Source organism: Penicillium odoratum (assembly GCF_028828045.1).
Source record: "Penicillium odoratum strain IBT 22623 chromosome Unknown utg000001l_segment0_segment0, whole genome shotgun sequence".
Lineage (NCBI taxonomy): Eukaryota > Fungi > Ascomycota > Eurotiomycetes > Eurotiales > Aspergillaceae > Penicillium > Penicillium odoratum.
Window position 1 is genome coordinate 691459 of NW_026643143.1, and position 17073 is coordinate 708531.

At 50.3% G+C, this 17073-nt stretch overlaps 6 protein-coding genes across 6 annotated transcripts; 3 read left to right on the plus strand and 3 right to left on the minus strand.

Moving 5' to 3' along the window:
• Positions 1 to 110: 110 nt before the first annotated feature.
• N7520_000256 (DUF3431 domain-containing protein) lies at positions 111 to 1094 on the minus strand (the record flags this gene model as incomplete). Its single annotated transcript, XM_057134191.1, has 2 exons — positions 111 to 780; positions 850 to 1094. The coding sequence occupies 2 exons, from the start codon at positions 1092 to 1094 to the stop codon at positions 111 to 113; spliced, it is 915 nt and encodes a 304-aa protein (XP_057000127.1).
• A 1793-nt stretch (positions 1095 to 2887) lies between these two features.
• Positions 2888 to 3871, minus strand: N7520_000257 (U2-type spliceosomal complex subunit CWC24; the record flags this gene model as incomplete). The annotated part of the gene is made up of 1 exon (XM_057134192.1): positions 2888 to 3871. The coding sequence occupies one exon, from the start codon at positions 3869 to 3871 to the stop codon at positions 2888 to 2890; it is 984 nt and encodes a 327-aa protein (XP_057000128.1).
• A 1135-nt stretch (positions 3872 to 5006) lies between these two features.
• Positions 5007 to 10207, plus strand: N7520_000258 (putative nuclear migration protein (ApsA); the record flags this gene model as incomplete). The annotated part of the gene is made up of 2 exons (XM_057134193.1): positions 5007 to 5462; positions 5516 to 10207. 2 exons carry the CDS (start codon positions 5007 to 5009, stop codon positions 10205 to 10207), a joined length of 5148 nt encoding a protein of 1715 aa, XP_057000129.1.
• An 868-nt stretch (positions 10208 to 11075) lies between these two features.
• Positions 11076 to 12307, plus strand: N7520_000259 (class I SAM-dependent methyltransferase; the record flags this gene model as incomplete). Its single annotated transcript, XM_057134194.1, has 3 exons — positions 11076 to 11160; positions 11444 to 11560; positions 11625 to 12307. The coding sequence occupies 3 exons, from the start codon at positions 11076 to 11078 to the stop codon at positions 12305 to 12307; spliced, it is 885 nt and encodes a 294-aa protein (XP_057000130.1).
• Positions 12308 to 12473: 166 nt separating this feature from the next.
• N7520_000260 (DNA helicase ZGRF1-like domain-containing protein) lies at positions 12474 to 13979 on the minus strand (the record flags this gene model as incomplete). Its single annotated transcript, XM_057134195.1, has 1 exon — positions 12474 to 13979. One exon carries the CDS (start codon positions 13977 to 13979, stop codon positions 12474 to 12476), a length of 1506 nt encoding a protein of 501 aa, XP_057000131.1.
• Positions 13980 to 15213: 1234 nt separating this feature from the next.
• Positions 15214 to 16876, plus strand: N7520_000261 (BAR and SH3 domain-containing protein; the record flags this gene model as incomplete). Its single annotated transcript, XM_057134196.1, has 4 exons — positions 15214 to 15327; positions 15389 to 15706; positions 15764 to 15880; positions 15929 to 16876. The coding sequence occupies 4 exons, from the start codon at positions 15214 to 15216 to the stop codon at positions 16874 to 16876; spliced, it is 1497 nt and encodes a 498-aa protein (XP_057000132.1).
• Between the last annotated feature and the right edge of the window lie 197 nt (positions 16877 to 17073).

Below are 17073 nucleotides of genomic sequence, written 5' to 3' on the forward strand. Positions count from 1 at the left end.
TCGAAAAAGTCGACAGGTATGTGCAGGACACGAATGTAAGATATGAAAGCGAGGTAAGCTAGACAGCTTATTGTTGAAAAGCAGGCTGCAAAAGGATAGATCGGACTTGATCAGCACTGTCCATAAACCTGGCAGTAACAAAGCTCCTCATCGGGACAGTAGACCGAGTCCATGCCAAAGATGAAATGCCAGAGAAATTCCATCACACGGCCCGATTTCGCATCAGTCAGATCCGTGCCGACGAGCCACTGCCGCATCCTCACGTAGTCCTCGCGCGGGCGCCGGCGCACCTGGTCCTTGGAGACGGCAAACTGCGCACAACAAGCCGCTGCAATCTGCTCAGGCTTGCGAATATATTTCTGACCGACTTGCTCAACCTCGTACGGCGAGGACATGTTGAGCGGCGGGGTGCTGGTGCCCTGGAAAATATCCCACCAGATCTCGTCGGTGACATGGGTGTTGAAGCGGTGACTGGCCTTGCAGCCAGGGTTCCAATTGCAGCGGAGATTGGCGTAGCCGTTGTGTTCAATGAAAGAGGTTTGGAGGTTGCGCATAGCGATGACGTTATCGTGGAGGGGGGCGTCAACGTGCCAGGCCATGAAGAAACCGGAGCGATGGGCGTGGAGGAAGGCAATTGTGGAGGGAAGCACGTAGTAGTGATCGATCACGTAGGTGAGGTAGGCCATGGCCTCGTGGCCTTTGTTGTAAGGAGTTGTGAGGATGTTTTCGTTCATTCGAGTTTCCTCGGATGGGTTGACGATGTAAATGGCGCGTTGCCAGCTAGGACTGCCATTAGTATTTCCAGGTGAAAGCGCAACCTCTCATCGCGCGAATTGGCGGGGTACGTACTCGGGAAGCTCCTCCTGTACCCAATCGGCATCCTCCTCTTCAAGCTTCGCCATAACAATGACTTTGTCGCCTGGAGTGCTATTGTGTACCGGTACATTGGAACCGGATTTGTGATACCACCATTCTGTCAAGTATGCGCCAGCGCGGTATTGGTTACAGATGTCCTGGATATGAGCCTCCAGTAGGTATAGGGAAAAGAAGACAAGCGAGACAACGCATAATGCGATGCGATATCCACTTTTCATGGTGAATTCGAGATCAGAGATGTTCAAGGGAAACCCTTGAGCGGAGCTCTGTATGTAACCAAGTTCAGCCGAAGGGCCAGTGAGCCATTGATAAGGAGTCTCAAGGGGTTTTGAAAGGAGCAAAGATAAAAATAAAGAGTTTGGGGCCGAGGAATAAATCGAATTCGACCCAATGATCGGGGGGCGGCTTGACTTTAAAAAGGGGAGCAGATAATTAGCGCGCCTTTAGCGTTGTAGTGGGGGGAAGGAAGGTTTTAATAGAAGTGGGAAAGGAATGGAAAAGGGGCCCATAAAAAAAGAACCATGAAATCGAGAGAACGGCAACGTGGGATGACAGGAATGTTATTCTGTTCTCACGTCATTGGCCACTTTCACTGGAGTAAGTGGTTCAGGTTCAGGTTCAGATTCCAGGAAGGGGAACAGGGGGACAAAAGCTTGGCCCGTAAAAGAAAGGTTAATATGTAAGACTAAGACTGAGACATTGAACTTTGGGCAATTTAACCTTCTGTTGCACTGAACACAGAAAAAAGACTGCTCTACCATGGATCACACGTGGCGGTTGAAAGTCTATTGAACTTGACTCTCCAGTACTCCGCAGAAGTTGCAATACACCGTCGGCCATATTTAGGAGTACTCCGCAGAATGGTTGATGGGCAAAGAAATGATGCAACAACCTTGGGACTCCAGGCGTACGTACGTTAACTTTCATTGGTCAGTTACTTCGTATCTATGTGGGTCCAAATTAAACGTCCTATATATCTGCCTATTTAATGTATGTGCTCCGTACTCTATACCCCATATGTGCGGAGCAGGGTATTCCATACTTCAAAAGCACTGCCCTGTGATGGAGGGTGGTCGGCCCTCCCCAACCTGGGAGAAAGCCTACTAGATTTGAGTGTCGACTTGAAGAGATGTGGCAATGACAGAATTTGACCCACTTCGGATCCGATCGCAATAAATACGGTACTCAGTACACCGCGGCTCTTTTCCGTTGAGATTGCCAAGCCTCTAAGACCTTCCTTGTTCGAGAAGGAGTTCGGTGGTTCGTTCGACGGGGCCCCGTTTCCATTTTCTGGGGATAGTTTTGCGCCCATGGCGTTGCAGATCCTCACTCCTTATATGTCGCGGATGTGCAATGTCATTTGTCATATTTTGATATATATACCTACAGGTACAGATGGGTACCTCGCATATGTTCCGTTCTCGCCAGCAACATGCACTAGATAATTTCTGCAGTTGGTGGTGGGCTTTCATCTGCAGGGGTAGATTTCTGATTGGTCAGAGACAGACTCGCCGCGTGGCCACCACTTCAAGATCAGATTACACCGGAGCTTTGCCGTGAACCAGGGATTTTCTTCGATAAGGCACTAGATGAGCGGGGGCTCGGTTGGCAGCGTCGGACTGCCGAACTCGCGTCATTTTCCACATACAGATATTTACCCTTTGGCCCGGTACTCCACATGTGTTTTCCAGGACGAGTCAGTAGGTATGCAAGGGTGACTTTCGTATATACTCAAATCCCAACATTTGAAACATTTGGCATTATCACACATGCAGATCTACCGCTTTCGCCGAGTCAGATTTCGTGGCAGAAAATGGAGGTGCATAGATATATATTTACCAGAAGTGTATTATGCATGATGAGATGCGTTCAAAGTGATACATAAAGTACACACCCTTGGAAGGTTCTAAGGTTGTTGCACGTCAATATTATTTACATTTTCGGAGGTGATCCAAGCCCTGGAGGATAGATACGTAGTCATTATGCAGGCCTGCTGCTAGTTCGTAACGACTCAGCTTTTGTTTTTGTCTTCTTCATCAACCTCTTCCCCATCTTCAATCGCCTTCTCCCGTAACTTCCGCGCCCGCTCTCGCTTTTTCTCAAGCAACGCATTGAGCTTCTTGGCAACGTTGAACACACCACCAGTACCTGCCCCACATGCTGCACAGGATGGGTTCTTTCGGTATCGTTGCAGCGCACAGGACTCGCAGAAATAATGCCCACATTTTGTAACGATGGGGTGCTGGTAGGGCTTTTCACAGATGATGCAGGCGAATGGGATTTTCTCCAGCATCTCATCTTCATCCTCATCGTCTTCCTTCTCTCCCTCTCCCCGCTGCGACACAACCTTGCCCTTCAGAGTTTTGCCTTTCGTCCCAATTTCCCAATCCCGGTCCAACTCCCATCCTTGCGCATATACTTCGCGCGAATGTAAGAACTTGCAGGAGTCTCCGAAACCACAGTATCCGGTTTGCTTCCAGTCCTTGCAGACATCTGGGGCGTAATCCATAACGGTCACAGTTCGGACATTTGAAGGAGGGGCCTTGATGGGGCCGAACTTTTTGGATGGCCCATCGGGATTCTTTTGGATGAATGAGGTGTAGTTGGCGGTTCCCTTGTATGTTCCATCAGGTGCCGAGTCGGTAGAAGGTTGCGGGCGTAATCTAGTTGACCCTAGAAGGTTACTTGCGCTGAGATCCTCATCGTACCAGTCTGAAGATTTTGTTGCGTCATTGCTGGATGTTATGGGAGCTGGGCCCACGCTGGAAGGCTGTTCGGCCACATTCCGCTTGGTGGTATTGGAGGAGGCGGTTACTGCAACATTCTTGCGTCGTCTCTTGATGCGCTGCCCTTCTTCATCGTCGGAGGAAGTAAAGCCAGAGTCAGAATCGGAGGCCGGTGGGGGTGTTGCGGGCTTCTTGCGGAAATTCGCCTTTCCCTTGGAACGCTTCTTGAAGCCAAATTGGGGGACAGGTTCGGCTGCCTCGTCCGCCATCGTAGGATATCACAGATGTGGATGGGATGGCCAGATATTTCAGGTTCCCGCGATCAAGAATCCAGAAAGAAGACCAAGCGTGAGTGTTTGAAAAAGATGGAATTGTGGCGATGATCAAGATGATCAATCAACAAGTCGAAGAGTCTCGAATCCGTAAAGATCCCTGACTAAGCTCGATATGCAAACATTTGCAAACAGGTGCAAACAGAGCTACATTGGGAAACCGACAACAACAAAAAAAATAGGTTTTGCTTACCTGTACTCCGTACCTACGTACAGTACACTTGAGTCCTGCATAAAGGCGATCAATTTAAGTTTTACCGCAGATTATCTGTATAATAATATAACGATAACGGCTATCATTGTTGAGAGATCAGATCTGTAGAACATGACAGATAATCACCTTACATAAGGCCACAATAGCTAACTAAAAGGTCAGTAGTTAGATGTCAGTGTGAGGATCAATTCATCTCAAACACCGGTGCCAATTGGCAATAATAGTCACCTTGCGGCCTTATTCCTCCTTCTCCCTCTCCCCACCAACTTCACCCTCGTTTCTCCTTCATCCCACACGTTCCCTATTCAGTCTTTCCTTGTTTAATTTTTGTCGACTTTCTCCTTTATTAATTGTTCTTTTTTTTGCTCTCTTTTTTTCTTTTCTTGACTTGCTAAAATTGTACTAAAGAGCCGCGTGTTAATAACTGCAGATCGTGTTGTGGTTGGTTGCATCACCCACGCGCGCCGACTCATCTCGCCCAACCAGACTTCGCACTGATCCCGCTCCGGTGTTTGTTGTCTCTCGCTACCCCCTCTCCCTTTCCTACCTTCGCTTGTCGCGACGGTATCTACCGTGAACCTCTCTCTTTTTTTTTCTTATATTTCTAACCCGTCGCATCTCGTTTTTGCTTGTGCGAGAGTGACGATTCGTGGTCGCTGGCCGGCTCGTCGTTGAATCAGCACTCCGGGGACGCCCCTCCAACTTCTAGACGCGCACGATTCCCAAAAGGATGCACGCGAACCTCAATATCTATTCTATTTGAAGAACGCGCGATTCCCGAAAATCTCTCGACGGCCGCTGTATCCTCTAACTATAAGGGGATTCAGAAGTCGTGGAGACTGACACAACCTTGGGCGAATGACCACACCCGACGCGGGGGCTAACAGCTCCTTCACCTCAATGATGGAGGACCCATTCGTTTCGAATAACACAAGCGAGTTCATTTCTACAAGCGAATCCCAACAATTTTCGTCATTCGATTCCCAATTATTCAATATCAATGCCTCTTCACCAGCCCAGGCCAAACGGGCCCTTGCCGCTCGGCTGGCAGAGACTGAACGCCAGCTTGAGGAGACATCCAAGGTGGGAACGGCGCTCATCGAGCAACAGCGACAACTAGAGGACTACCTCAAAACTCTAGAGCAGCAGAAGGATGAAAGTGAGATGTCCCCAGAATTGTGCCAAAAGCTTGCCGACTTGGAGCGAGATTATGCGGAGATTGAGCGCGATACGACGCGCGCAATTCTGGCCCCAAAGAGACTGGCAGGAGGTTCGGAGGAGAGTCACCTGGGCACCCCAGGGTTTGAAGTAAAGGTAGCATTATCGCGTCTCCGTCCTTGATCTGCCTCATTTAACTTCTCAATCAGTCTCCCATCAGTCCCGCCCTATTCGCCGGCCAGGCGACCAACTCGCCCAGCAAAGTCGGTGTTCCGTCCCGCAAGCAACGAAATCAGCCATCCGGTCGTGTCCACGATATCGAATTTGCGACAGAAATCTCCACTTCCTTGTTAGGGCAAGTGCGCCAGTTGCAGGGGCTTCTTGCCGAGCGAGATGAATCAATCAAGACGATCAACTTGGAGAAATCGCGTTTAGAACTTGAAGCAGAAGGATACTCGCAGCGCATCCGAGCCTTGGATGACAGCGAACAGCGTTACAAGGATGAGAACTGGGCCCTGGAGACGCAGACGCATGAACTTATGACATCTGTGAAAGAATCGGCGGAACGTGAAAAGAGACTCATCAGCAGCCTGAGCGCTTCAAATGCGGAGAAGACTGCAGTCGAGCGAGAATTGGAGGAGTTGCGACAGACGAATTCAAAGCTTTTAGAGGAACAAGACATTATGCAAAAAGCAAATGACTCGGAAATCCACCTATTGCGACGCAACCTGAATGCAGGCGATTTGGAGAAATCTGCTCTCCAGAAGAAGTTGGAGGAGTTGAACTCGCAAAATCAAGAGTTGGCGAAAATTGTCGCTATGCGAATTCGACAGCATGAGGCCCAAGGTAGCCGAGATCTTCATGATGACAACGAAGGTGATGAGCCTGAACAAAACACCCCGGAGAATTCTCCACCTCCATCTCCCAACAAATTCACTCCCCGGCATGGGCATCTCGAGTCTGAAACCCTGAAGAGTTCGTTGGGCCATGCCCACCGTATGATTCAGAATCTCAAGAGCACAATCCATCGAGAGAAGACAGAGAAAATCGAGCTCAAACGTATGTTGCAAGAGGCCCGAGATGAGGTTGAGCAGCGTCGTCGCGAGACTGTAGCCCCCAATGGAGGACCTAGCAAACGTTTGAAGAAGAAGGAAGACTCCTTCCGCAAGCCAGCTCGTCCAGATCTTTTGGGTGCTGGCCGCAAGGAGAAGTCACACGTTGAGGTCCACGAGCTCCACGATACTGACTGGGAAGACAATGCTAGTCAAGTCAGCCCAACTCGCTCCGCAATGGGCGCACCGGTTAGCGGCCGCCTTGGCCGTGAATCTCCCGATGGACCCAGCGATGTGTATCAGACTGCCACAGAAGCCGAGGATGGCTTCGAAACGGCTAATGAGCGAGCAACTGCAACGGAAAGCGAAGCATTCCAGACGGGCTTGGAGAGCATGGCGGATGATAGCAGCGATTCGGCAGACCTTACCGAGACTGAAAACAATGTTCAGACTACTCCACGCCAGCGTGGTTCTTCATCTTTGGTGATGACCAAGTCTCGTGACCGCAATTCCTACCACAGCTCGGCTTCCACATCGGATGATGATGACGAGCAAGACGGAGGATACCCTTCTCCCAGCCAGATCCATATTTCGCGTCCCCGAGTGAAGTCGAAGCGGAGTGTTGTTAGACGGATTCGCCCCTCTGGAGAGGCACCCATGGCGTCTAACAGTCGTCCATCCACTGCACGCAACTCTGCTGCAACAAGCTTTGAGCAGGAGCCTGTTCCTCAAGGAGGCCAGAGTCTTTTCGCCGAGCTTGCTGAACTTGAAGGTGATGAAGAAGATGAAGATGAGGAGACCGCAACTTCCCCGGCCTCAACGCCGCGTATGATGCCTACATCAGACTCTCGCCGTCCTTCCGATGCGATGCTCGAGTCGACTCCTAGACCTGCCATGGTTGATTCGGGAGTGATGACCGATCCTTGGGAGCCTACAGCTCCAGTCGGCGTGGCGGCTATTGGCGGGGCTGTGGTTGGAGCTACTGTTGGAGCTGCCATTTCTGACGTTCCAACCACTCCAAAGAGAAATGCTATTGGAGACCGGGAGCTTACTACTGAGCAACCGGAAACCCCCAAACTGGCTAGCTCAGGAACACAATGGACGCCCGTCAAACCAGTGGTGGATGGCGACCACTTGTCGAGTGTTCCAACACCACCAAGGACGGTTTGGGATGAACGCTCTGCTGGAACTCAGCAAGTTGAGGCAGGTACCCAAGCCGAGCCTGAACTACTGGAGTTGAGTATGGCAACGATTTCATCCCAAGAGACTGTTCCCTCGTTGCCCAAGTGGCCAGAACTGGGTGTTGCATACTTCGCTGCAGGTGCTACTGAGCCCGTGAAGCACACCCTTCCTGTGCCAGACCTTCCAGAGTTGAATATCTCTTCCATTTCTTCTCAATTCACCCAGCCCTTGGCGCACACTCCCCCTGTGCCAGAGCTGCCAAATTTCAACATCTCTTCCATCTCTTCTCAATTCACCGAGCCATTGGTGCATACCCCTCCTGTGCCAGAACTTCCCGAGTTGAATGTCTCTTCCATCTCTTCACAGTCTACTGAGCCTGTACTGGCAACGGTTCCTGAACCCGAGCCTATCCCAGTTGAGCCTGTGCGAGAACTGCCCAAATTCTCCTTATCTTCTCTCTTCACCTACTCCACCGAGCCTATCCAGGCACAACTTCCGGCGCCCGAACCCGTACCTGAGCCTATGCCTGTACCTATTGTCGAGAAAGTACCTATTCCTGAAGTTGGAATATCCTCAATCTCTTCGCAGCACACTGAGCCTATCTTGCCGCAACTCCCAGAGCCTGAGCCAGTTGTTATCCCAGAGCCGGAGCCGGTTGTCAAGGAAATGTCCTTCCCCGAGCTGGGAATGTCATTGATCACTTCCCTGCACACTGAGCCCGTCGTGCCGCAGCTTCCGGAACCTGTTCCAGAACCCGAGCCTTTGCAACTGGGAATTTCCTGGCTGGATCCCTCATTCACAGAACCAGTTACACCTAAGCCGGTTGAAGTACCCCCTCACCCACTTCCCTCTTTTGCTACCCTTCGCTCTGTGGAAACAGAGCCTGTCAAATTCGTGCCATTTGAAGCTCCCCCTCCACCACTTTCCTCTTTTGCCTCCCTGCTTTCTGTTCAAACAGAACCAGCCAAATCACTCCCACGTGTGATTCCTTCGATGGTCGAATTTGGTATTCAGACTGAGCCGACAGAAGAGCCCCTGGCTGCTGGTGCCGCTGTCGCTGTGTATGAAGATGAACCTCGTGAGGTAGCTCTTAGCCGTGCCAGTACCAGCACTACCGACCGACGCGCCAGTGTTGGTTTGGCTCTTAACGATATCACTGGCAACTCTTTGCAGAGACAGCCAACCGGCTCGGTCAACACGGATCAAGGATCGCAAACTATCCTCTCCTCGAAACAGATTGACCAGATTCTTATGGATCGTGAATCTGTCCGTCCGGTCTCTTCTCCTGATAGCATGGCAGCACTTGCCGTCACGGGTGCGTCACTATTCGCTACCCCCAAACTTCGACCCCGTCCTCAGCAGCAGTCATCAGCCAAATCATCCGCGTCCATCCGGCGACCGGACACTGCCACTAGCCAGATGTCTTCTTCCAGCTCTTACCCCCCATTGCCTTCGGATCACCGCGAGGCAATTCTGGCTGCTGAAAAGAAATCAATTGACATACCACCGGCATCACCCGGCGTTATGGGACCTCCCCTTGCGCCTGCCTCTGCCTATCGCATGAATGCGCAGTCGGCCCCGCGAACACCTAATGAGCAAGGCACGCGCGCTGGATCATCGCGAACTGTCTCTACTCAGCCACGCATGCGGAGAGAAAGCCAGAGCCAGATGTCAAGGCGATCATCCGTATCATCATTTGCATCGGAGCTGGAGGAGCGGTTCAACATGAACCCTCATGCTGGCCCTATGCCCAATGGGTATGGTCCCAACACTGATCCTCGCATGATTCAGGCAATCACTCAAACCATGATTGGTGAGTTCCTCTGGAAATACACGCGAAAGACTGGATCATCCGATATGTCAAACACTCGGCACCGTCGGTACTTTTGGGTTCACCCGTATACGCGCACCCTATACTGGAGTGAAAAAGACCCCCAAACCGCTGGAAAGAGTGAGCTTCGAACCAAGAGTATTCCTATCGAGGCTGTCCGAGTGGTTGCAGATGACAACCCGTATCCTCCGGGTCTTCATTGTAGGAGCTTGGAGGTTGTTAGCCCTGGTCGTCGACTTCGTTTCACTGCTAGCACAAGCCAAAGACATGAGACCTGGTACAATGCTTTGACCTATCTCTTAACGAGGGAGGAAAATAGCCATTGTGCAGATCACGATAGCGTGGCTCTGGATGACATTGACGAGTTTAACCCGGGTTTCCGATCTGGGTCTCGTCAGACAGCCCGGATGTCTCTGTCATCATACAACAGCCGTACACTCCGTCCGCCTCCCAAGCGAGCAACTTCAGCCATGTCCATGCGATCCACTGGAACTCCGGGGCGTGCCTCACCTGCTCTCAGCTCCCCGGTCCCCAACTCGTCCTTGCAGGTCCCCGAGGAGCGTCAGCGCTCATCATCTCGACTCAGCACCATCCTCACTAGCTCAATCCGTGGATCTATTGCTAGCATGAAGGGACGCAATGGCCAGGCTTCGAGTGCGCATGATGGAAGTGTCCATGCCCAAGACAGCATTGAAGACTTGGCACGTGCAGCGGAAGAAGAAGACCGACTTGAAAACGTCCGTGCCTGCTGTGATGGCAAACACGACGTCGGCTCGCTCTCTCGCACCAGTCGGTACAGCCCTCGGGTTGATCGCAGTCACTCTCACCACCATTGAAATTCCGTTGGTAATGGTTTGATCGAGTTTGTGGGCAGGTCCTCAAACAAAGCACGACCTGCGGCATTCATATAATGGCCACGAGTCTCTTATATTTCTCTTGTCCCTGCATTTGTTTGTATTCGTTCCGACTCCGTCAAACTTGTGTGGATCATCATGTCAAACCTTAGACAGCAAACCTTGAGACTTCTCGCCCTTGGGGGATTCGAGATCCGGATCCCACCAAACTCACTGATACACACTCTCTCCTCACATTGGTGTTATTTCCTTTTTGTTCAACCTGGTCTACAGACCCTATCACCATCTCTTGTCCTTTCTTTCCATTTTCTCGGTGCTGCATTACAGCTACGTTCATGTCTGATCAGACTACATTGCATACCTTTCCTTTCCCTCTGTTGATAATTACAGTGACCATCTATCGTGATTCACGCTTACTCTCTTTGTGATATCGTTTCCATTGTGCGCTATGCACCAGTCATACTAAAATTTAGTCCACTTTTACCTTGATGGCTTTCTCAAGAAAACAGATCCTTCTCGTAGTATCGAAATTTATAGATGTTGAGCTGGCTTCCCACCTATGCTTATGATAACCTTTGTCCCAACTCAGAGCCAATTATAATTTGCAGGCGTTAGGATGATCCCCATTCGTGCCCAGTTACTAGATAGGGAAATAAGCAACTCGGTAGTCGATATCTCACAATCCTCTATCTATACAATGTTCCAAGTAGTTAATCTGTCGTGTCGGTTCATTCACCGAGTCAGGTGACCAGACCCACCTTGGCTCCGTAATCGCGCGCCCTAAGTCGGCTACTTGGTATGAGTCTTTTCCTTTACTTTTTTCTACACCAATTTCAATCAACCCATTAAAATGTCTAATCAAGCTCCTCCTCCACTGAAAGATCAGGTTGCGGGCCTGTTTGAGCCTGCCATGCTTATGGCTTGGGCAATGTCTCGTAAGTAAAGCGAAGTTCTCGGCGTTTGAACTAGATGATCTCATTCTCTCCCTACTACACGGTTCCCTTACAAATTGCTTCTTTTTTTCTTTTATTTTTTTTTGGCCGGTGTACATGGGACTGGATCATCCCTTGTCACTTTTTTATTTTCTTATTATATCCTGTTCCCCGATATGAAAAGGCACTGATTCAGTTCCCCATCCTCGGCGTTTGATCTATACCCACGAATATCACCAACAACAAAAGATCACCAAGACCAAATTAAACTAACAATTCCACTCAGATTATCTCCGCGTCTGCAAAGAAGCAGTCTTCACCAAAGGACAGGTCTTCGCGCCCATCTTCCAATCCACCAAACTCAGAGATGAGGCATTTGGGAAGTTCTGGGTCGAGTTTACCAGTGAGTCATATCCATACATATATTACGATAACAAGATAAATGCTAAAGCTGTTCAAACATGAAGAACCCCGTGATGACCCAAACGCCGAACCAGTCGGCAGCTCAGCTCTAATCCCACCAATTCTCAAAACAGCCCAAGGCATCGTCCTTGACATCGGTCCAGGCACGGGAACACAGATGCCCCTCCTGCGCTCAAAGAGCATAACAGCTCTTTATGGTGCAGAGCCTTGTATCGGTCTTCATGGTGAGCTGCGCGCGAAAGCGGTCGCGGAGGGTGTATCTGAGCGATACCATATTTTGCACTGCGGTGTTTCTGAAAAGGAACTTCTTCCTGCTCTTAGGGCTGCGGGGACTGGTGTGACGGACGGGTATGATTCGGATGCTGCGAATGGGATCTTTGACACTATTCTCTGTGTGAGGGTTTTGTGTTCGGTTCCGGAGATGGAGAGGACGACTAGGGAATTGTTCGGATTGTTGAAACCTGGGGGAAGGTTGTTGGTTACGGAGCATGTTGTTAATAAGTGGGGATCTGCGAAGGGGTCTGTGCTTGGGAGGTTGGCGCAGGCGGTTTACATGTTTCTGGGTTGGAGGTTTTATGTTGGGGATTGTTGTTTGGATAGGGATATCGAGGGAGCGTTGAGGAAGGCAGCGGGTGTGGATGGTTGGGAGTCTGTTGAGTTGGAGAGGTCGTTTGAGTGGTCTGCTATGCCCTATCTTTCGGGGATTTTAACTAAGAAGAGTACCTAGGTGTTTAGGAGGGATTTAGTTTGGGAGTTCGTGTGGTAAAAATCAGGTATCATGAACGACTTTATATTCTTTTCATTGTCATGGGGACTGGGGGTATCATGGTAGACATAAAATCAAACCTGAGAATGTACAGGGATGGGTATAACGATAAAAAATACAAAAATAATCAGACTGGCTTCGGTCGCCCAGGAGGCCAGTAGTCAAATAGATCCATTGCCTCCGCAGTCCAGGGACCTTCTTCGCGGACTTCAGGCTCCTCCGGAGCCACACTCATGGCATTCCGCATAGAAGTTGGTCTTGTCTGAAGACTAGGCTTGTTAGTCAAAGCGCTTGGGTCAGAAAGCGACTTTCGAAGAGGTGCATCGAAAGACCGTTTCGCTGGTAAATTTCGCGGTTCCTTGGTCGGCCTTTGATTTCGGCTCGGTCCGTTTTCAAATCCTGGGGCAGAAATATCTTCGAGGGCAAATTGGGTGGCATCCGAAGGCAGGAACTCTGTGTTGATTGACTCTACTTTGCTTGTTTGGGGTTGGGTTGGTTGTTTACTGGATACTATCAGCAAGATGATCTTTTGCTGTCGCTGGGGACGTACTAACTGGGACGCGGAGTTTGAAATTGGTTGGCGTCTTAGGTTCTCTGCGGATGTTGATGGCACTGAAGACGATTGTTGAATGGCGCTGTACATGAACTTATTTCGGGGTTTCTGCATCGATATGCGGTGAACAGCGGGTTTCTCGTGATGGATATCTTCTGGGACAGCTGGTGTTGTGTCTTTATGTTGGTTTCGCGCTGCAGGCCGCTCGGTATGTTTATCCTCAGCACGACCTGTAATAGGAGTATGATGCGCCGGCCTTGCGGGAGCTGATTGAATGGGGATTGGTGCTGGAGGATCAGGTCTTGGCTTTGCTGCAGCTGCAGGTTTTGTTATCCCCGGTGGTGGCATCGGCATGGCATCCTTTAAGGGTGGCGTGTCCCGGACAGGCGTACATTGAAGCAGTCCATTTTCAGGCTCTGTCAAATCCACCACGTCAGGTTCAACACCAGTTGTAGTCCCCGTTGATGTCCTTGCCCGCTTAGTTGGCCGTTCCCGTTCTGGCGTCGGCGCCGTCGCCGGAAGCCCGTGCCGTTCCTCATATGGCGACGCGCGATATCCAATGGGTGTTTTCCTGATCCCAAGCAAGTCGTTCAAGGAGCGAAACGGATTCAACGAGGACCGAACGGACGTGGGTGTGTGCGATGTGTGTGTAGGCGTATGCTTGGAAATGGAGGTGGAGGTGGAGGAACGCGGCGGTCGAGAGTCTAAGCCGCGGTGATTATCTCTGGATTTGGGTGATGTCTGGCTAGATCTCCTCTTTTCATAAAGATTGGACAGATCTGTCTGTTTGGTGCTCATGCGCTCGCCCACCTCAACCAGCACGCCTTTATCAAGCTCAAACTCATCGCCTTCCTGCACCTCCTCGGCTGAGCGCCAGTGGTAATCGCCGATGTAGTTTCCCTGTTCATCGTACACCATGCCTCGCTTATTGAACATGTGATATTGGAGGAATCCATCTTGCCATCGTTTTGATTTGCGGCGTAGGTCATGGGTGAACATGCACCGAAACTTGACCACTGTCGCGGTGATCTGGGAGCCCAGGTCTGGACCCGGGCCGCGGGAGGATGACGGGGTGGACATGAAGCGTCATGTATGGTTTGAGGGAAGGTCACACATCCCGTGTATTTGCAGGAAATTGATGGTGTCAGTGCAGTGGATAAGAGCTCTGGAAGTGGAACATGATTTACTCCATTTCAGCGGGGACTGTTGCCTGTTCCGTAAGGCAGGACTACATCGATTTAACTTACGTAAGCCCGTATAAAGCTTAAACCCAAGCCTACGTTGATATCTACCTAGTTACCTACTACACAGCATACACCCTTTCACATTATAACGTCTCGCATGCTGTGAGGTGCCTCTTCAGTCAGTAGTCAGTCTTGCAGGCATGTCCTCTTCGCCCATGTTATTCAGGCAGTGACCCCCCACTTTTCAGAATAGAGAGATGAATCTGGGTTGACATCAGCCATATCATCAAGGGACTGTCTATCGTAAGCGATCGTGGCATAACCTGGGGCGTGCTGCGATATCGGGTAAGGCCTTCAATCAAGGCCAAGAAGCACAGAAATTATAGAAGGGACTTGAAGATAGATTGCATCGTTATCAAATCAAATAGCTCTTTAGCTATCCTTGGTACACTAAAGGCTGTTCCCGTCTGTATCTAAAGTGTGAAACCTGCCACGCGACTCCTACCGAGAGTTAATTGATCCTCAATCTCCTCATGACGTTGGTCACATTGATAATAACATACGATTTTATCTATGATAGGGAATAACTAAGTATGTTAGTCAAGTTACTCAGCCTCGAACATTACGTAAGTCAGAAGCAAACAAAATCGTAATCAAGAACAGAAATTTGTGTTTTTTTTCTCTCATTATTAACCTGGTTATGCTGATTCTATGAGTCAATCGGTTATCGAGTTCTCCGTAGGATTCATTTCATTTCAACTTCCACGTCTGTCAGACTTCATCCTCATTCGCTAGGATAAAACCCTTTCCCCACACGGGAATGGATCTGATTTGTCTAATTCTTCCAATTGGACCGCTTGGGGCAGGCACGGATCATTCCAACAAAAATAGATGCTAGACTGGATGGAGCGAGGGGCCTGGAGCCGCAGCTAGGCTGAGACACTGAGGGGAAAGAGAATCTTTTCCCCTTTTAACCTGATTTCAAGCCGGTTCCTTTACTTTCCTCTACTGTGCTGATTTTATTACTGTCACTTCTGACTTCTTCTTCACTTGATTTTTATTCTGACTTTTACGTTTACTTTTACTTTACATTCAATTTGCAAGGTCTATCAAGCTCTGGTCAAACCATCATGTTGACCATGCAAAGGAAATTCGGTCGAATGACCACCAAGCGCACGGCCGATGATAGTCAGGTCGCCGTGCTCTTGAAGGATTTTGAAGATGCCGATACTCTCTTGTCCAAGGTAGGCAGCCACTTTGATTTTAACTTGCTGATGTGGCGCACGTGGCTGACTTTTGGAACAGATCATTGACTCCACCAACGCCTGGCGAGATGCTTGGGTTTCCATTGCGACCTTTCAGAGTCGCATGGTCGATGAATTTGATGGTCTCTATGCGCCTATCGCGAACTCCTCGGAGACCCCGACCCAGAGACAAGCGTTCAACACACCTCCCGCCATCCTGGCCCGCACCAATAGATTGCGCCGCGAATATGACGAGCTGCGCACCGACATGATGCAGGAGCTTACTGAAGTCGACTCGCGGATGATACGTCCCGCTGCATCGGCGAAGGACTTTTTGGCCCCAGTGAAGAAGACTATCAAAAAGCGGAATGATAAAAAGGTTTGTCAGCGAAGCGTGTTACTGAGCTTCATATGACTAACATCAATGCTCAAATAGACCGACTTTGAACGGTATTCGAGCAAGGTTGATGGACTCATCCATAAAACGAAGCGCTCCGAACGCGATAATGCCGCCCTCGCCAAGGCAGAGGCCGATCTTGTTACAGCTAAAGAGGTGAGCCAAACATTATGAACATACCAGACATTGACTGATCATTTCTAGATCTATCGCGCCGCAGATGAAGATCTGTGCCAGCGTCTCCCCACGCTCGTCTCCCTCCTCTTCTCTTTAGTCCCATTCATCCTGGACGCCCAGATCCAGATCCAACACCGCATGCTAGCACTCTACTACACCGTGCTAAATGCCTACTGCGAAGAGGAAGGCTTCCCCTCCCCACCCCCACCCATGGACCACGTAATCCAAGACTGGGAACTCGCCCAAAAGCCCTCCCAAAGCGACGTCGAAACCCTCGGCATCCTCGCACATGCCAAATCCATCCGCCAATCCAACGAAGCCCAAGAAGGCCAGGGTCAATCCAAACGCCCCTCCCTGGGCGGGCGCAGTATCACAAACCTCTCCATAACCTCAAGAGGCAGCAATATCCGCAGCCGCAGCAAATCACCCGCTCCACCTACGCTAAGACCAAAACCAAGCTTCACCCGCCCCGTCTCCCGCTCTTCATCAATAAACACTTTCACCCCCAGTATCTCCGCTGCAAGTTCCTCCGGGACAGCACTCACTTCAAGAAGCGACTACTTCACTGCCCCCGTCCCCGAAGAACCAATCCCAACCAACTACTACAAACGCTCCCCCAGCCCTCCCATGCCCGTGCTTAAAACCAAACCATCAATCCAATTCTCTCCCGCGGGTCCGAAAATCGATCATCATCAGACATTCATCTCGCCTGGAACGACAGATCCCCTGGCCAGTTTGGCAGGAAAGAAGAAGCGTCCCCCGCCTCCTCCACCTGCTAAGCCTGCGAAACCGCCCCGTCCCACTACGACATTCATGACAGCCATGTATGATTTTGGTGGACAGGGGCCTGATGACTTGGCTTTCCGTGAAGGAGATCGCATTAAGCTTGTAAGGAGGACGGATAGTACGGATGATTGGTGGGAGGGGGATTTGAATGGTGTTCAGGGATTCTTCCCGGCGAATTATGTGAAGTGAGCTGGACCGGACCGGACTGGAATGGACTGGACTGGACTGGATATATGTAGATGTCGGCGGTGGTGCATTTTTCTGCTCTATGCAGATGATACATTCACCACTCCGTAGAGTGGTGGGATTTTGGTGGATTACATATTTGGAGATATTTCTCTCTTTACTTGATTTCTTTTGTTTCGAGGCTTGTTATGCCTTATTTA